Source organism: Gambusia affinis, linkage group LG01 (genome assembly GCF_019740435.1).
Source record: "Gambusia affinis linkage group LG01, SWU_Gaff_1.0, whole genome shotgun sequence".
Lineage (NCBI taxonomy): Eukaryota > Metazoa > Chordata > Actinopteri > Cyprinodontiformes > Poeciliidae > Gambusia > Gambusia affinis.
Window position 1 is genome coordinate 29,308,207 of NC_057868.1, and position 19,819 is coordinate 29,328,025.

Here is a 19,819-nt window from a genome sequence, read left to right on the forward strand (position 1 = left end):
ATGTATGGATGAATTAAATCTCTACCTGAATAGATCAGGGGGCTTCATTCCCTGTCAGTTCAACACTTATATTCTGTCTGTACAAGGTGAAAGCCTGAGCTGTGATCAGTTGTAGCATTTATCAAAGTTTGCCTTGTATGTAATTACAACTGATTGAAGTTGGTTAACCAGTTACTATGACTCGTGTCTCCACCCGTTTGGCTTTTATTCTGAATCAGCTTCATTTTAACTTTTTACTAACAAAACTGAGCACACATAACTAACATTACTCAATTCAGCACTTTGTAGAACATATCCATCAGTTTACCCACCAGTCTTGCATTGTCAGAGCTTCCTTTGCCTTAATGTTATGTGAATCACTACTGCCCTCTGGTGTTCAAATGGAGCATGTGCATGCTGAGAAGCTCTCATATCTCCAGAAATGGCATGTTTCTCTTTGGAAAACAGAAAATAGTCAATTGTACAAGGTATAAGAGTTTCTCAGTCAACATACATTCCATTCCACATGACTCAGGTTGGATACTGTGCAACTGAATTTAAACTTCAGCTTCTCATTTGTTTAGCTTTAGTATGATTTAACAAAGAATTACAGTGCTTTGCAAAGTATTATTACCCCTTAAACCTTTTCATGTTATCGGAACCTTAACATGTAATGGATTTTATTGCTGTTTAATGTGATAGACCAACACAAATTGGTGCATCCGTTTGGAAATGCTTAAATATAAAAATCTGTAAAGTATGGTTAACATCTCAGTCCAGTCTCCCTGAATAAGTACAACCACCTGTTGCAACACACACAGCCTTAAGTCTTGGGGTTTGCACGTCTACAGCCCAGACGTCACGTTTTAAGAGTTATCACATATTCTCAATTGGATTTAGGCCTGGATTTTCTCTTTGTCACTGTCAAATATGGATATATTTGAATTAAAAACATTTCATTTTTACTGGATGGTGAAGTCTAAAGTCTTTTGTAGCCTCTAGTAGTTTTTCTTCCATGATGTCACTGCATTTAGCTCCACCCATCTTCCAATTAAACTTTGATCAGCTTCCCTGATCCTGCTGAACTATAGCATCTCCACAGCATAATGTTCCTACCATCATGCTTCTTGGTAGAGTTGTTCTATTCAGGGGGACTGGAGCACCACATTTAGTGTGGCATTTAGGCCACAGCACCCTCTTCCATGCGTTTGCCGTCTCCACTATATGTAGCGAACTTCAGCACTCTTTCATAAAGGCCAGATTTGTGGTGTGGGTGACTAGTTAGAATAATTATCTGTGTTGACAGATTCCCCCACCAGAGCCACAGTTTCTAAGGCCCTCTTGACTGTTTCTCTCGTTAGTGCTTTTTTTTCTGTTGGTGTAGCTACATTTTGAAAGGCTTGCCATTGTCGTGACTAACTTTGTGTTGTTGTTTTGCATAAGGTCGCAACCTCCATCTGTGGTTTTGACTTGAAAAAAATTCAAGGACTCTGAATGCTTTTGCAAAGCACTGTATAAACAGAAATCTTGACTGGTGTTCATTTTTACAATTTTCCTTTACTGCCAGCAGCATCTAATGTCGAGCATTAGATTTCTCTGTCATATTAAGAGTTCTTCACTGCCAGACAAACAGAATGTAATTGTTAGGATCCTGAAAAACATCTAAACACTTCTGTTGGTTAACTTTGCAATAATTCAGATCTCATTCCTGTAATTTAAACTCCACTCATTGTTCGCTCAGTGGATTAGGAAAACAAAGGGTCTAATATTGTAACATTATCAGTCTTGGTAGAAAAAAAAAATACTTCTAAGATGACAAAACTAGTCTTCCTCTGGGTGCAATACAGACTTTCCCCAAAGTCCTGGTTGTAGTTCTGGTTCTGCTTGTGCTGGTCCAAACTGAAAACGTGTCCATTTCTTTGTAAATATGTATTTTTTTCTTTGTGTTAAAAGGTGGTAAATTATGTTCTTCTGTTTCCTGTCTTGTGTTACTCCAACCTCATGTGACCTGATTGTGTAACCCTGTTTACCCAGAACTGGGCTTTGTGTTCATGTAAATATGGTGTTTGTTAATAAAACAAAAATCATGTTCTTTTGAAAGTCTTGGGAGTTATTTTAGGAATGCAATGATGACAGTGCTCAAGTGAAACCTAAACATTTTATTGTATAACGTTATAAAACCAGCACTCCTTATTTTTATAAATTCACTGAAGATTGCAGGCAGTGCAAATTCAAGGGGAAACTTTGAACACCAGTGGAGTGGCAGTTTTTAACTACAGCCTTAAGACATAAAAGCACGAACACTGCCTCTGATGACAGCTCTGCAGATGGGGCAGTGACGCAGGCTGGCGGCACAATCGCCACAAACCACCAGGTGACCGCAGGGGATGAAGACGATGGACACCAACTTGTCCATGCAGACTTTACAGGTTCTCTCTTCCTGCAGCTGCCTGAGCAGCTCCTCGGCACTTTGATCCTTTACTGGTGGAAAACACAAGCAGAAAAGTTCAATTGGTTGGGGTGGGATCTGTGACTAAAGCATCAAGAGAGGTCAAATAGTGAAAAAGCAAAAAATAAAATGCCAATTCATTATAACTGGATTTCACAAGCATGCAGACCTCTCTTTGGGATGGGCGTCTCGGTCCTCGCGTTTCCTGCACTAGATCCCAGGCTCCTCTCTTGCTCTAAATCGAACAAATTTAAGACATAACATAAACACTTAGCTTTAATTAAAATTGAGTGTTTTAATTCTGCAGTTGGTCAAAGTCGTGTTCTTACATTATATTACTCATTTTAAAATACTTCCCAAGTTTAAGTCCTCCTTTCCAAAGGTCCACTTATTTTAAAGGAAATTTGATGGAAAATCAAATGTGATATATTTACAATAATGTTTATGTACATTTTTTAAACCAAAAGTTGTGAGATTGTGATGTTTAGCTTGTTGCAAAGGTCTGAGCTGATGCTCTGTGTTTCTTTCCCAAAAGGTTTCTGATTCAATGAGATCATTGGGCTGGCTTGCATAATCTTCTTGTTAGAGGTTTAGAGGAAGACTTACAAAGATGCTTTGGTTGGGGAAAGCCATGTCAGGATCTTCAGTTTGTTCATCCTACCACACAGCGAGTATTAATCTGTTTTCTCATTTTGGATTTTGTCTGGACTTTTGCTTCTCAGAGTAACGATTGGCTATGAAGAAGGTCTGATCTTGTCTTAATATATTTTTACTTACTTTCTCTTGAGGCGGTTTTACTAACATCCAAAATATGCATTTCCGTTATTGAAACTCATAACTACTGCTGTTTATATCATACTATATATTAGTTTAAAAACTTTTTATGCTTTATGCTTTTATGCTATTTTTTTGTTTTGCTATCCATGGTGGTAATGTTTCGGTAGGGCTTGCTGTGGACGTCCAGAGCCTGCTAAATTTCCCTGAAGTGACCACATAAGCAGCTGTCAGAAAAGGTATTCCAGTTTTCTATTGCTAAAATGTTTTGATTAAAATTGCATCTTTAACTTTATTGGAGATTAACTGCACTTCTCTACTTCCAGAAATAATAGTTTATGTATCGGTTCCTAATGGCTTATTTGGCAGAATATATCTAGAATTTTAAATTTGTATTAGTTCTGATAGCACCGGTCAACAGAAAAAAAAAAAAAGTTCAAACTGCAATTTGAAGGAGGAACATAGATTTTTTAGAATATATATTGTTTTGCTGATAATGCTGGGATTTCTACAAAATCATCAGTGAATTTGCAAAACTGTGAAAAATGCATCCAAGTACAACAGAAAACCTTATTTATTAGGCAAAAAGTAAGAAACTTACTCCCTTAATTACTGATAAAAAAAAAAGTATTTTCTATAAATAGTAACATGTCTCTGTTCAACAGGGGAGTAGGAATAAGCTGAATATATATATATATATTACTCATATAAACATGTACAAATCTCCAAAAGCACAGTAGTCTGGTAAGTATTTAAGTTTGTTTCCATCTCTGTTACCTCTGCTGTTTGGCCCTGCCTGCCTCTCCTCCTCTTCTGCTTGCAGAACATCAGAAACCAGCTCAGACACTGAGGTGTAGTACTGGCCTGTCAGCAGGTACTTGGTCTGGACCAGACTCTCCACCACGCCGGCTTCAAACCCCATCTGCAGCACAGTCTGCACAACAGGAGAGAGCATGGCTGATGAAGCTCCCAGACCTCCGACCATATCTGAAGGGTAAGACAGTTGAAGAAGAGAGGAGGATGACTTCAAACTACCGAATACCATACTGGCTTTACACACGACCTGAGACCTCAGATGGCACGATATCACACAAAAGTGGAAGAGAAAAACAGAAAACATTCACCTTGCAACATATTAAATATTTTTTAGCTGTAGTACTTTTCTGTATGCCTGCAGAATATCTGATTGCTATGGTTCTTCCTTCATTTTACGCAATAACTACTGTGTTACATTCACTGTGTGACTACACTCAGTTAAACACTCTGTAAGGCATTTAACAGCGGCCAAAGTCCCTGACGAAAAACAAGCTTAGATAATTTCAGTCAGTTGTGTGCTGTTACCTGTCCTTTCATAAAAGACACATGAATTGTAAAGAGTTGATTAAATAAAGATTTGAATGCATATCAGGCTTTTTTTTAAATATCATGTTTCTGAAAGCAACATAAAGAACTTGCTTTATGAGAAAGAAATTTTACTTTAAGGTTAATTTGAGGCTTAAAACAGAGATTGTGCAATACTTTTAGTCAGCCAGAAAAACAATAATCTGTAAAGTTGGACAGAAATAATCAAAAAGACATGTTGAAACTTTGAATCTGGGATCAGACAGCAGGGCCACCATTTTGTTTCTCATCTCTCTATTAATACATGGTTTTTGTACCATCTTCAATCTTGGTAAGACTTACCATTTCTGCCACCAACATCTCTGCCTGTGGACATCTGTGATCCTCCCTGGAAACAAGTTTTTGTTTTTCAATTACAGTGAATTAAATGAATTACTTAAGTCAATAAATACCAAACTGGCATTTATACACAAGTCTGATGCTTTCATTTATCCATGTAGTTTAAGTCATTATTAATTAAAGGAATAGGACTCTTACCATAGTATCACCCAGGTGGAAATGAGTATCCTGTATGTTGCTGATGTACTCCTGCCCTCGTGACTGGATTAAAAACTCACATCTGAGGAAGGTAAGAAGGCCGCTTTTAAGATAAGCAACAGGTAAGATCCCTTAAAAAACATCCCATTTAATTTTTAAATCAAAGGGTAATAGTACATTTTTAAAAAACTAAAAATCCAAAAAAATGTGATATGATATTGTATTCATTCCCTTTCATTCTGATATTCCTCAATCCAATAAATGCATATGTACCAAAACTTGACCATCCACCTAAATTGTAAGGCTGGGAAAGAAGAGGATTAATCATTAATTCAGCCAAAATAGAGATTTCAGAGATCTGCCGTTCAGATGGAAGATTCTGATGACAGAATGACTGTTAGTTGTTCCCTCCTTAAATCCAGGCTTTATGGGCCAAGAAGATGAAAGAAACCTATTTGAAGTCTCATTTCTGCCACAAGTCATGTAGGGGACACAGCAAATGTGTAAAAACGTGCTGTGGTTGCATGAGATGTTTTAGGCTTAAATGCAATATGACATGTGGAGCAAATCTTACAGTGGACATAACACTGAACACACACAATGACATGTGATGTTGGCAGAATTATTGATTTATAAGTAGTGGTTAAATCTTATAGATGTCATTGTGTATAATAAAAATACAATTTTGTTTTTAGCTAAGATTTTCTCATCTCACTGTTACAGCCCTCTTGTTACCTTGGAAACCACTTGGCATGTTCCTGCCAGGGGTCATCCCCTGGCTCCCAGTTCCTCAATCCTCCATCACAGAAGAAGCATTTGACATTGTCACCATGACCTGAGATTTAAAAAAAATTCTTTAGACAGAGTTTGATTGAATAAAGACTCGCTAGACTTTCAAGCCTGATGGAGAAGCCTTTTATGTTATCTATATTTCAAATACAAACCAAATACAACTGCTTTCTGGTTCAGATGATCAAAGAAAGAACAAACAAGAACAAACAGCTGCATTTAATATATAAATAAAAAGTGACTTAAAATTTCTGACCTTGCCTCTCCTAATCTAGAAGACAGTAATAGGAATGACAAGTTTGTTTGTTTGAAATGTTTGTTTGTGGTATTTTATAAATCTGAGTTCTCACTGCATGTTGCCTCGCAGCTCCTGTTTTGTCCAGTTTGTTCTCTTCACAACATCCTGACTCAGCTGGAACTATTGTAGCATGAACTCTCACATAGGGGAGGTCACTACAGCTGTCAACATCTACGGAAACATTCTAGTGGATGCTCATGTTTTGCCTAAAAACTGTAAAGGAAAGGAGCTAATTGAAAATGTTATATTTTAGTACTTCTGATTGGGAATTGAGAGCAAGTACCTGTGTAGAAAAACCCTGCTTGGGCCAGAACATCTGGCTGCACCGAGGCTTCAGTGGGCCAGTTGTGGAAAGTGGTAAGTCGAGAGTCCTCCGTCTCCATCTCGGGGTATACTGCTTGTCCAGCTGTTCCCTGATCGTCCATAGTCATCCTCTGGAGCTGACTCAAAAGCTGGCCATCCACAGAGTCTGAGGAGCCCACCGCCAGTGGAATATTCCCCACAGTTTGACCCAGTATGAAGCTGCAAGTAGGGAAATGACGCTTATGCTCAACGGCTGGGCTGTCACCCTGCTCCCAGAACCTTAAAACTCCTCCACAGCAGAAACACTGAACTTTGTCCCCAGTACCCAGGAAGAAGAAGCCCGCCTTAGCCAGGTCTCCTGAAGCCACTGGTGCATCTGCAGGCCAGTTCTGGAAGGTCCGAAGTCTCTCCACTTCCTCCTGCATCCGAGGCTCCTCAAGGATGCGCAGCATAGTACTCCTGTCATCCGACATTCTGCAGCATGTGAGCTTTTCTCTCTCGTTTTGTCCTGTGCCAGTCAGCCCTTTTGCGGTCCATAGTGGAACACACACTGAAGGTGAGTGCAGAACAACAGCTGAAATAATATGATGAGCAGCGGGGTCCTGTGCAGCGGCCTACAGGAGAAAGTTTTCTAGAAAATCCTCCAACTGCCAGAATGTATGCTCATTGATCCTTGATTGAATGACACGCCATGCCTGTCCTATGGCTGCACCTCGTGGGGAAAAGAACGGTAAACTAATACAAATTAGTTCAAAACTGTAATGAGGAAGGAAAAGAAAATATGTTTTTCAAAAGTGGTAAATAAAAATCTAATAAACATGAAAAGTTGTTATCAAAACATTTTCTAGTTTAACGTCACATTGCTGTAACGGCCCTTTTTCAGTGTAGCTACACATGTTCAGGGTCCTGTTTAAATGTGAATCTGTGTGTGGTTTTGGATCAATTACACAGTTTTTATGTGACAAATAAAATAAGGACCTCATAGGTCTTGATGGCATAGATTTAGACTTAAAAACTTCTCACCCCCTGATTACTGTCATTTGACATTTAACTCGATTTCAGAATTATTCTGCCTTCAACTGCGCTTACAACCGAAGACTCCATGTGATTTGCAATTACACATGTCGTGCATATGTATAAAAAATATATCTGATAATTGCACGAGATGATTGATGATCTCTGTGGCCATATTTTACCACGTGTCATTTTCCACACAAGTCTCACATGAACATCAGGCCCTCTTTCTGATATAAGAGGGCCTGCAGGAAACCACAGTCTGCTGACATCTCCTGGCCTCGCTTGCACTCACAGATACTGCAGAAAAAAACGAAACAAAACAAAGAAAACACCAAATACCGCATGCAACACGGTTGAGCAGCAGCTCAATTGTGTGCATTAAAACAGAAAAGCACACAATTAAATTGATGAGTATGAATAGATTTCACAAAAAATATTTTAACACTACGTGTGTGCGACACTTCTGAAACTACTATAAAATTTATTACCTTTACATTTTAAAAATAATTACTCGGTTCTTTATCTTGTATTGACAAAGTTGCTAAGAGCTAGAGTTTGATAGTAACTACTGGTAGTTACATTTACTCTGTTGCATTTACTTGAGTGACCTTTTTTTTTTTTTACAAGTTTTTTTGAGTTCTGGTACTTTCTTATGCTTTTGGAAGAACTTTTACTACTCTGTGCTTTTTACTTTTACTTGAGAAATTTTATTATGTTATTTACTTGAGTAAAATGTCTGGATTCTCTGTCCTCTGAATGAAAAACAAACATATTTTTGTTTGTTTTTGCAAAAGATTCACCAGACAAAGACACACACCTGCAGTTTTTATTAAAGTTTCATATTTTTTGTGTTGAAAGAAACTGATTTTGAAAAATAAATATTTGCATGATTTTGTTATTTTTTGTTACTTATATGAATTTTTGTCACTTTGGTCCTTGAAATACCCATTTTACATTTCCTCTTGACTTTATACTTTGGTCCATTTGATGGTGCAATTTGTAAATATTAATTGACTGATAATTTGATCATTTACTCAGTACTTGAGTAGACTTTTTACCAAATATTTTTTTTTACTCTTAATTGTATTTTTGGATGACTACTTTTTACCTTTACACAGGCAAAATATGTTCCAGTAGAGCTTCTCGTACTTGAGTGCAATTTTTGGGTACTCTCCCCACCTCTGCTAAGAGCAACAGTGGGGGGCATGTTTTGATAAAACAAAACATTAACAAAAAAATTAATCTGTAAAAAAAAAATAATATCAGGATTTTGGGTTTGTCATTGGCTGTAATGAGCAAAGTGGATATATGACGCTAATTGTAATGAAGATTACCTGTCCGAAGATATTCTAGTTTATTCGTATGCACTTGGATTTTTATTATCTCAGACTTCTATGGTTATTGGAGAAGATGCTGAAAGTTTTGCCACCCCGCGGGGGAGGACGTGAATTACAGCGACAGCTCAGAGCCCGGATGGAGCAGCCATTGGGGAAGTGTGCGGGGCTTTAACGTAACCGAGGAGTGCTCTCTCTGTGGAATTAAAAAAAGAGACTAAGTGAGAGGCGAACAGAGACATAAATATCCAAGATCCACAGGGTGCCACACGACGATACGCGCTTAACCTCGGAAAAGCTGAACTCGGACTGGAAACCTTTGGGATACAGAATCCGAGGCGTCTGACTTGAACTGTGGAAGTTGGGAGAATACTCAGCTGAGCCTGCGCTACAACTACTAGCTATAAGCTAAGCGGCGCTGTTAGCCTCGAAGCTAACTCCAACTGAGCTGTGAACTTGCTTGCAAATCACGGGGGTTGAAATTCAGTCACAGGCTCAGGCTCCGTGAGAAAACCAGGGACTTGCTTAATGAATTATGTCTACCACAAGCATTGACCCTCAGGTATGAATGACGACTTATCTCGCCAGTTGAGAGCTTGCGAGCTAACTACCTGCTAACGTTATCGATTTATTAGGCTCGGAAGTGCTAGCTAGCCATTAGCGTTGGCATGTAGCTAGCGAGTTGGCTGCATTCCGTGAAAATGATCAAGGGTTTTATTGACATTTAAGAGAGATGACATCTGTAGCTCTGCATGCATCACGTTGTCAGATGTATCTTTTACAGAAATCGTGTAATTTGCAAGCTACATAGCTGCAAAAATCCCACCACTTGATTTGGTAAAACCTAAAGCTAGTTAACGTAAACAGATTTACATAATGGCACAAGGTAACTTGCTCTTTGAACAGTAACTTTTAGTGAAATGTGTTTCTGTGTCTTTACCGAGATAAATACCTTCTGGAGAACATGTATTCGTGTTGCTTTAAGAACCACTGGCGTTTAGAAAGCCATTTTAAGGTTGCTGTGATGTAGAAGTTGTTACTGAAGTCTGGCTAGCATTAGCTGGTTAGTTGACTTGAGATGTTCAGAAAATTATATAATATTCAATGCAGCTGTCAGTAACTCACCGTAAGAATCGTGTTTGTCCACTACAGGACTACGTTTTATTAATATCCTACATAGTCTTTTTCATGAAATTGGCAGTCTGATGTCATAAATATTGATTATATAAATAATACATATTCTTAATATAAAGTCTTAATTACTAAAAATAACATTGTTTCTTGTTTTGCTTTTCTGGATCAACCCAAACGCAGAGATCAAAGGGACAAGCGTCTAAAGGTAGGTGATGACACAATTATATTTTTAGGTATTAATGTGGCAGTCCTACTTAGTTTGCCAAAGAATACGAATATTTTTCTTGTTTTTTTTTTTTTAGTTATGATAATGTATTTAGAATTTGTCAAAGTGCGATGGACATATTTTCTGTATGGAAGAACAAATTTACCAAAGGAAAATAAGAAGTCTTTTAAATCAGTATGTTGACACCATTTGGAGTTGTCTACAGAAATTAATCTAAAAGCAAAAATAAGCTTTTCAATCATACCAAGATAATGTATCTGAAAAGCTGAAATTTTAGGGTGATTTATGCCTCTTAATATCTATTCCAACAAGTGATAAATTGTCACTCAAAAATAAAAAAAATGCTTTCAAAGCAGCTTTTTATCAGACATTTAGCAGACATTTTTTGTTAAATGTTTGTGTTTTTAGTAGTTAGTCACATGATTAATTGACTCTAACACATTTTATTCTGCTCAAAGATCAAATTTGCTACTGTGGAATATAATTTTGTCATAAAAACAGTGATAGAGAACATTCTACCTAAAACCAAAAGTACATTCCTTTCCAAAAAAACATAATGAGTTAAGCTAAAATGAAACTATAAATTATTTGAGGGAATCTGGACATGGCCCGGGTTAGTTTGCTCATCTATCAAATCAAATGTGTTTTATTGATTTTTAAAAATGATACAAATCTTAAGGCAGATCCTGCATATACCAGGACTTTCATTATCAGAAGTGGGGGAGGTGAGGAGGTAGAAGAAAGCAAATTACATTCTGGGCATTTCTGTTTTCATTGAAAAATCCACAATCTACAACCTGCAATAATAAATTGTTTTTGAGGGGGCGTGAAGCAAGAAACACAAACAGCAACTAAGCGATTGGAGCACAAACAGCAGCCACAGAACATATTTTATTAGATGCATATGTAAAATATTTACCATATTTTGGTATTTTGTCATATATCGCAAGACTTATTTTGATGCGAGTTTTTTTGTTTTATCAAAGAAATTGAATATTTATGGTCTTTATTGTAGCATTCTAGTGAAGACTTCAGGTGTTAATAGTTGTTAACCGGAACTCTTTTGTTAAACAATTTTAATTAATTGTGCTACATTAATTTATGAGTTTGTTACGTGGACAGGAAATGGTAAGAGGGCTGTTGTAGATAAATATACTAATACAATATAGATATCTAAATTTTAATTTAGTTTTATATTTTGTATTTTTCTTCTGAGAAACAAGCTGTTAGCTTAGATTCTAGTTAAAACGTTTGTCACTTTTTTGTTCACATGCTTTGTAGGATGTCGCATTTTACAGCATTTTATTATTCGGATTATTCAGTATCAACGTGTCCTACTGAAGCAAACCGTTTAATCTGATTATGTGTGGCATATCTCTTCATGGGCGAAATTACAACCAATAATTTGTTGCTCTTCATTATTATAATAAGTATTGGAGTTTTATCATTGTTTATCGTTAGTTAATTTAACATTGTGTATTTTAAGTCATAATAGGGTCAAACATGTGAGAATTAAATCAATGTTAGATGAATCTTGATATTTATGTGTAATATTTGTATCTGTTTTTGCTTTGGCAAAATTGTTTTGGAGGTTTAGGATGCAGATTTTCTGTAATTTTATAGCATCACAAGTCGTGTGATACCTTTAAGTTAATATTTTTTTTGTCTTTTTGTAAAGAAAACATGTTGTTTATAATATATTGAAAATAGTTTCAGCTGGTAGTAATGTTATGTGGTTATTTCAGTTGCAAAGAAACAATAAATAAATCATTCATGTGCTGCATGCTTTGTTAGTGGCACCCCATGTCTTCATATCTAAATAACCTTCTCTGCCATACGCCCTTTAAAACATCACTCCATCTGCCGTCATTGTAAATTCAGATTTGCTTCTTTTTTGTATTTTTGTTATATTTGCAGTGCAAAATGGTTCACTGCATCAGAAGGAGACTGTCCATGACAATGACTTTGAGCCATACCTTCCTGGTCAATCTACTCAGGTAAATCGCACTTTCAGCGTTGTTGTTTGTTTTGTTTTTTTCTGGTTATTTTCATTATGAAATCTCGCAGCATAATAACTGTGAGCAGATACCTGATTAAAGTGTTCTGCTTTTAAGAATTATCCAAAACAGTCATTTTGCTTGCATGTCAAAACTAAGAGACACCACAAGGTTTCCCCCCCGGGAACTCTACTAAGCCGAGTGGTAGGGGAGCTTTTGGTTCTAAACATTCAGAGATGCACGAGCAGACATCATAATTTGAAATAATAATGTGTGAGGCCAAAGGGCTGTTGCAAAGATGGCAAAACTGGTTTCTCACCCCCACGCACAGTTCATTGCACCATCTTTAAATTGAGCTTAATCCGTCCACTGTCACAGATTTACTCTTATGTAAAAAAAAAAATCCTATTTAAAATAAACAAACAATGCATATTCCTGGTGGTGGTGATGAGTGGGGGGCGGGGGAGGCAATTACAGCCTGTTGCCCACCAGGATTATAATACACTGGGGGAAACCCTGTACCATTTTTTGCCAGTTTTAAATTGAGCTTCCGTGTCACTTCTTTGTTTATTCCATCTTATTTCAGAACAACAGCTACCAGTCCATCACCGATCCCTACATGTCTAGCTACTATGCTCCCTCTATTGGATTTCCTTACCCACTGAGTGAGGCTCCCTGGTCCACAGGTGGGGACCCTCCAATTCCTTACCTCACACCCTATGGACCTCTGAGCAATGGAGACCACCACTTTATGCCGGACACCGTGTTTGGCCAGCCAGGAGGACTGGGAAGCAGTATCTACCCCCACAGGTTTAACTTTTTTCCTGAAAACCCTGCCTTCTCTGCTTGGGGCACAAGTGGCTCCCAGGGCCAGCAGACTCAAAGTTCAGCTTATGGTGGCAGCTATAGCTATCCTCCCAGCTCCCTGGGGGGCACTCTGGTGCCTGACGGTCAGACAGGGTTTCACAGCGACACCCTGAACAAAGCTCCTGGTATGAACAGCCTAGAACAGGGGATGGTTGGGTTGAAGATTGGAGGGGATGTCACTGGGCAGGGGTCAGGAGTCAAGGCAGTGGGGTCTGTGATTGGTGGGCCTGCAGTGGCAGCCACGGGGAACGGGGCCACACCGATAGGAATGCCTCCCCCTAAGCCCACCTCCTGGGCTGCCATTGCCAGCAAGCCTGCCAAACCGCAGCAGTTAAAATCGAAGATGAAACCAGGGATGCCCAATCCAGGGGGGGCTCTGCCCCCACCACCCATTAAACACAACATGAATATCGGGACCTGGGACAAGGGCCCGGTCACTAAAGTAGCCACAGCCCCACTGCAGCAGCAGCAGCCTCTTGGGCTGCCTCATGGCATGCCACCTCAAGGCCCCATTCAGCAAGGACCCATGCAGCCCCCACCTCCCCAGTCATTAGTGCAACCCCAGATGCAGCCTATGGCCTTACAGCCTCAGCCGCCACACCACCAGCACCATCAGCCACCACCTCAACCCTACCAAAACCACACCCAGCCACCTCAGCCCCAGACCCGCTGGATCGCGCCACGCAATCGTAACCAAGGCTACGGGCAGGGTGGCCTCGGCCAAGATGGGAGTGGCATGATGGGAGTTGTTGGTGGTGGGAACAATGGCCCCTTAACGTCTACTAGTCAGGGACCTGGTGGAGAATCCCACCCAGTGCTGGAAAAGCTGCGTGCCTCCCATAGCTACAACCCCAAGGACTTTGACTGGAACCTGAAGAATGGCCGCGTTTTCATCATTAAGAGCTACTCCGAGGATGATATTCATCGCTCCATCAAGTATTCCATCTGGTGCAGCACGGAGCATGGCAACAAGCGGCTGGACTCAGCCTTCCGTGCAATGAATGGTAAGGGTCCAGTTTACCTGCTGTTCAGCGTCAACGGCAGCGGTCATTTCTGTGGCGTGGCAGAAATGCGCTCGCCAGTGGACTACGGGACCAGTGCTGGTGTTTGGGCGCAGGACAAGTGGAAAGGCAAGTTCGACGTGGACTGGTTGTTCGTTAAGGACGTTCCTAACAGCCAGCTGCGCCACATCCGCTTGGAGAACAACGACAACAAGCCAGTGACCAACTCCCGCGATACCCAGGAGGTTCCTCTGGAGAAGGCCAAGCAGGTGCTGAAGATCATCGCCACCTACAAACACACCACCTCCATCTTTGACGATTTTTCTCATTATGAGAAGAGGCAGGAGGAGGAAGAGGAAGTGCGCAAGGTGGGTAAAGCCTTCTCACTGTTTAAATAAACTGGCTGCTTGAAGACGATGTGCAACCATTTTTCTGTTTTTATCTTTCTTTTTTTTTGTTGTTTGTTTGACAGACTTTTGAACCTGCTCAGATACAGAACCGCTCTCGGTTGGATCAGGTAAACATCTACTAGAATTTCTTAATAGGGTCTTTTAAAATCCCAGGAATTTTTCATTTAATACATATTTTAAAGGGAGAAAGCAACACTTCTTTGAAAACGTCTTTGTGTTGAATAGATACTTCTTTCCTTTTAAAAAAATGTTGTCTTACTGTAATGTTCTTCACCCTTGAATACTTTAACATTTTGTCCTTTTCCAACAACGAACATCTGTGTATTTTATTGATATTTCATGTGATAGTCCAAGCTAATTGGGAAGTCGAAGGATATGCTTAATGCATGGGAATCCAACATCCTCATAGTTTTGTGATGGATGTTTCTCTGCTCCGACACACATAAATGAAATGGCTCAATTGCCTCCTCAGTAGTTCATCAAGATCTACAGAGGCCATTTCTTCAGTTCAGGTGGAAACTAAAACTGGAAACTTTAAAAAAACAAGCTGGACACAGTGACTTTGGATGAAGCTATTACTTCTGCACTCCACCAATCTAATCTAGTTTTCCTGAAGCAGCTGGAGCCAAACTAGGGTGACACCAAACATGGAATTAAGTGGTCTAGTTAGATGAGAGCAAAATGGACCTTTTTAACCTACTAAAATGAATTAGCATTTCAGATACGTTGATGTGCCAAGCTGGCACAGAGACCCCAAAAGAGTTTGAGGCTGACTGCAGCCAAAGTTAGTTTTACAAGGTATTGATTTTTGCCGAGCTTAAAATAAAAGCACACCACACACACTTCTCTTTGACATCACTAATATGCATTTTTGTCTATCACATAAAATCCTGACTAAAATACATTGGAGTTTATGCCTGTAGTGTGAAAAATAAAGAAAAATAATTTAGGGTTTTATGATGTCCTGAACTCTACTGTAGTAATATTTACCAGTTGTTTGTCTAACATATTTTTTTTTCCTCTCAAACAGGAGCGCCAAAACAGGAATAAACAATAGAAGACATTTATCCTCGGCTTGATCATTTACAATAGGACTCGATTTAAAGACAGAAGAATATGAAAATGCAACGAAGCCCCTCATTTCTGTTTTCTATTTAATCCTGGTGAACATTTCTTTTTGTTTTATTTTTTTGCCCCACCAACCATCGATTCTTGTGCGACAATAATAAGCTGATTAAATGTTACCTAGCAGCCACCACACTCTATTTTTTTTTAAAAAACATGTTTTTATTCTTGTTCCATCACGTTCTCTTCTCTTACTGGATGTTTTTTTTTTCTCTCTCTCTCTCTCTTGCTCCCTCCCCCCCTCTCTCCAATTGAATCAGGGTTTGACTGCCACTTTATATTTCAGTACAATCAGGAACAGACGTGTCATGCCCCTCTGTCTCCATGTGGGGGCAGCATTGCCATGCTTTATAGGTTTATCTGTGCCAACAGGGTTGAAGGATCCTTAAGGCAATGTTGGGACTTGGAACTGGGTTGACAAAACTTAAGTGGTTTAACTATTTTTCATTCAGATCAACAAAATCTCTATTTTTTGGCTTACTACTGACAATTTTCATTTCAGAAACTTTTTTTCTGGAGCCTTATTTTTGTTTTTAATTATCAGTGACTTGTCAGAAGAACTGCTCAAACAGTGACACTGCTGGAGAAATCAGGGAAAGTGTGAAGTCACACAGGACTTAAGACATTTCAGAAGAGGAAGGGCTTTTGGAAAGAAACAACAAATATGTCCTTCACAACCAGAACTCTCACCATTTAAATCAAAAATTGTACTAATGACACTTTCACAGCCCTCTTTTTTTTTTTTTTTTTGTAAAATTTCTTTTGATGTTTGTCCTGAGAGCGTCGTCTTTGTGTGTTTCAACAACAGATTCCGCTCGTCTCCACAACCTGGTCAACCTGAGCAATTTGTCAAATTCACCATCTTGAATTGCTTTGTTAGAATTACATAATGATGTTACTGCTAAGTTTAATGAATTTTATGCTCTTGTATTTTTTGTTCCACAAAACAGGGGCGAGGGTTCAAATATTTGTCCATTCACCGTCATTCTGTCTTAATCCTTCGTATTTTCTTTTCTCTGTTTTCTTGAATTTGGTTTTTGCTAATTCTTTCATGTCGGTCGTAATGCTAAGCTTTAACGTAGGAGTCTATATATTCACGGAGAAAGCCTAAAAATGTATAACCTAAAAATTAATGTAACTGATTTACTATCAACTAAGAAAAAGAAATAAGAATGAAATGTGGTTTCTGTGTGTTTTTTGGTTGTTTCAAATATAGTTTGTTTTAGCTGGGATCTACTGATCCTGATACAGCAAGTTCTGAATTATGTAAAAAAAAAAAACAAAAAAAACATTGGGGAACTAAAAAAAATATTGAGATGTGTGTGCCGATGCATGGTGAGCTGAAATACAGTGGGTCTGCTGAAGATGTCTGAATAGAAGGTCCTCCATGTGGCTTGCGTCTAAAGGTGACAGTGGTGTTTTTTCCCCTCCTCCTTTAGCACATTTTAAATGAGAACACAGTCATTTTAAAAATGAAATCACAGATTTTCTTCCCTTTGATCATGTGATTTATTGAAGTATCTCTTTGGCCGCTATGATGCGGAGAGAAGCCCCGAAAACAGATGTGCTGCTTCTTTCATTTTCCATCTTTTGTGTATTTTCTAATCCTGATGTAGCCTCAAGTGAACTAAAACCCACTTTTCAGATTCTATTGAAAATTTTCTTTTTTCTCTTAATTATTGAAGATGATGCGGATAATATTGTCACCTGTGTGGATAACTGTGGCCAAAAGTAGATGTTTGCGTATTTAGGTTATAGATGATGTATATTCTTCAATCCTGTTTTTTTTTGTTGTTGTTGTTTTGTTGTTTTTTTTTGTCTTTACCCTATTATAAAAGTGAAATGGCTCAAGCAATGCACTTTACAGAAGTCGCCCGAGTATGAACTGTAAGTTTCAGAGGAAGTAAATTTGTGATGCTGCATTGTGTTCTTACCCTGCCAGTGTAATCACCTCTCATAGCCTCTAATCTTCATTATCTTTGTACTTGCACTAACCGATAGCTAGGTTGATTGAAGCAATATAGGGGACATGCGTGTGCCCTCACCAACACCACTCTGACATGCAGAGGAGGGCACAGGTGAGACGCTAAAGGATGTCACCGAGGACTTTTATTGCCTCTGGAGTTGGTAGCTGGTTTGGGATTAAAGTACAGGGCTTACATGTACATCAAGGATAATTGTAAGATGTTTGATGTAAGGGGGTTGTTGGGTCAGCCACAGATTTCAGCACTGCAGAAGGATCCATTATATGAAATGCTAAACCTCTGATTTATCTAAAAGGCCACAGCTGTAGTGGACACAACCTGTTCAAAAGGATCTATCTTGGTTTTTCTTTATAGAAGAATTCAAGCCTTAATAAACTGTTAGTTCAGAAATCACTTTGTCTTGATCTCGTGAGTCCTCTGTGAGTTCCTTGAGAAATTCTTACAGTGACCTTTTCCAAATAAGACGAGCTTCGCAGGCCAGCCTCTGGGCTGAAATGTCCCTCAAAGGTTTTCAAGCTAGAAATAATTTCCTTACTTTGCCTGTCTATTAATCCCGTTGGCTTCGTCCAAGATTCTGTGTAGACAGTCGTTATCGAACCCGATATGTTACTTACAGTTTAAAGAGATTTCAGATTTGATTAGATTTATTAAACATATATGTTTGTAAGATAAAAAAATAAATAAATAGTGAATGCATTTTTTGCACGGTTTTGTTTTAGATTCTCAAATGTAAAAAATTGTTTCATAATGCCCTTTTTTCCCCCTTCACTTTGCTTAACTGGCACTCTCCATGGTCCTGTTTTAGAGAAAGAGCAGTTAGCATTCTCCTGTCACAAAATAAACTAAAGACAGCTGTACAGACTGAAAATGTTTTGTGTTATTTTACATGTAGGCGAGGTTTTCTGTCCTTATTGAACCATCCAATAAGGTTGAGGCGAGGGAACTATCTGCTGCAAATGATCCAAGGTTGAGCATTTCTGTAGAAAGTCACTCTGGTGCACGCATGTTTGGTTTTAGAACAATAATGACAAGTAGCAAATGTGGCACATCTCACTCTTTATTTTTGACATGTTATTGCAAGACATATTAACATAAAAATATATCAAATTATGTATGCAGGAATTACAACCTACATAATCTAGACATCAGCCGAAATAATACGTCAAAACTACTGACCAAAGGAAATACGTGTCATCGTTTTTTTTGTGTTTGAAATCTAGAGCAGGGGGAAAAAAACAAGCTGTGAAAGGTTATGGAAGTGTGACTCTCAATGTCAAATCTGTCATTATGAAGATTAGGGGCTCTGTTGTCTCGCGTTTGGTTCAGAAACCTTTATAATGTAATGTTATAGCCAAGATTGCATTAATTATTTTTGCTTGTCTTTTCTGTCAATAAGTGATCGAGTAGTCTACAATAGATTCCTGAGACCAACATTTGATGCATATTATTTGAGCATACATTTTAGCTGCCATCCTGTTTTTAAGGAACATGGTGCGTAAATAACCGGCTTCCGGCTAAAAAACATTCATCCCTGCAGCATTTCTCAAAAGGCAAGACCTTTCTTTGGCTTTTTGTTGAAGTTAATCACCCTTGCGTAAAATATTCCAAATTTAGCCAGGTCTTAAACTCAACAGAACAAAACGACTTGAATATTTCGGCAAATTAATTAGACTTTTCCTAGACGCCATTTATTACTCCTTTTCAGCGGTGTACCTCTGTACATGCACTGTGAGAGAGGCGCCTGTAGATGGCATTAAATCACTTATTGTGATGCATGTTGACTCCATCCGAAAAAACACTGCAGCCGTTGTCAGTTTGTATCTTTCATACAGTCTCCTCGGCTTCTGCTGTGGGCCTGAGCTCTGAGCCACACACTGAGGATGTGAAGGAATGAAACAGCTAGAAGACGCGCTACACACTCAGCAGGCTTATGCCAATGGCCGTGTGCGAACTATAAAAACAAACAAAAATAAAAACAAAAAAGCGATTTCTTGCAGCTTTACGTGCATATGATCTTCACAAGTAAAGATTATTCGCTAATGTTAGAAATGTAATTTACGTTTTCTTTATTGTTAAACTGGAACCATGATCCTTTTCTATATCTGGTATGCAGCGAAAACTGAGGTTTTGGCCCATACCAGCAATAAAATGCCTTTGTTTAAAGCACAATAAATAAGTGGCAACTCTTACAAATACCTTTCTTCGAGTCTTAAATGTGTAAACCTAATATGAGCAGTTGACCACACCTGAAGG

At 38.7% G+C, this 19,819-nt stretch overlaps 3 protein-coding genes across 4 annotated transcripts in view; 2 read left to right on the forward strand and 1 right to left on the reverse strand.

Annotated features, from left to right (window-relative positions):
• Window positions 1–3,887, forward strand: part of nkain4 (sodium/potassium transporting ATPase interacting 4) — a 65,552-nt gene extending 61,665 nt beyond the window's left edge. The window contains exon 9 of the mRNA XM_044128380.1: window positions 2,964–3,887. Within this exon, the coding sequence (XP_043984315.1) occupies window positions 2,964–3,002 (39 nt within the window). The 3' untranslated portion in view covers window positions 3,003–3,887. The remainder of the gene's footprint in view (window positions 1–2,963) is intronic.
• On the reverse strand, window positions 163–9,949 carry birc7 (baculoviral IAP repeat containing 7). Of its 2 annotated transcripts, XM_044128436.1 has the most exons (8): window positions 9,774–9,949; window positions 6,451–7,020; window positions 5,816–5,915; window positions 5,081–5,162; window positions 4,886–4,931; window positions 3,980–4,189; window positions 2,598–2,663; window positions 163–2,460 (listed from the first exon to the last, which is right to left on the reverse strand). In XM_044128436.1, exons 2-8 carry the CDS (start codon window positions 6,941–6,943, stop codon window positions 2,261–2,263), a joined length of 1,197 nt encoding a protein of 398 aa, XP_043984371.1. In that variant the 5' UTR covers window positions 6,944–7,020; window positions 9,774–9,949; the 3' UTR covers window positions 163–2,260. The 2 variants fall into 2 exon arrangements, with proteins under 2 accessions (XP_043984371.1, XP_043984361.1); XM_044128426.1 differs by lacking the exon at window positions 9,774–9,949 and having other exon boundaries at window positions 6,451–7,133.
• LOC122838061 (YTH domain-containing family protein 1-like) lies at window positions 8,958–19,542 on the forward strand. Its single transcript, XM_044128413.1, has 6 exons — window positions 8,958–9,383; window positions 10,136–10,160; window positions 12,099–12,178; window positions 12,765–14,414; window positions 14,519–14,563; window positions 15,487–19,542. Exons 1-6 carry the CDS (start codon window positions 9,357–9,359, stop codon window positions 15,511–15,513), a joined length of 1,854 nt encoding a protein of 617 aa, XP_043984348.1. The 5' UTR covers window positions 8,958–9,356; the 3' UTR covers window positions 15,514–19,542.
• Window positions 19,543–19,819: the final 277 nt, after the last annotated feature.

Coding starts and splice junctions, on each gene's coding strand:
- LOC122838061 (XM_044128413.1), top strand. CDS start 9,357: ATGTCTACCACAAGCATTGACCCTCAG. Junction 9,384..10,135: donor CCACAAGCATTGACCCTCAG/GTATGAATGACG, acceptor ACCCAAACGCAG/AGATCAAAGGGACAAGCGTC. Junction 14,415..14,518: donor AGGAAGAGGAAGTGCGCAAG/GTGGGTAAAGCC, acceptor TTTGTTTGACAG/ACTTTTGAACCTGCTCAGAT.
- birc7 (XM_044128436.1), bottom strand. CDS start 6,943: ATGTCGGATGACAGGAGTACTATGCTGCGCATCCTTGAGGAGCCTCGG. Junction 5,163..5,815: donor CATGCCAAGTGGTTTCCAAG/GTAACAAGAGGG, acceptor TACCTTCCTCAG/ATGTGAGTTTTTAATCCAGT. Junction 4,932..5,080: donor TCCACCTGGGTGATACTATG/GTAAGAGTCCTA, acceptor ACTTGTTTCCAG/GGAGGATCACAGATGTCCAC.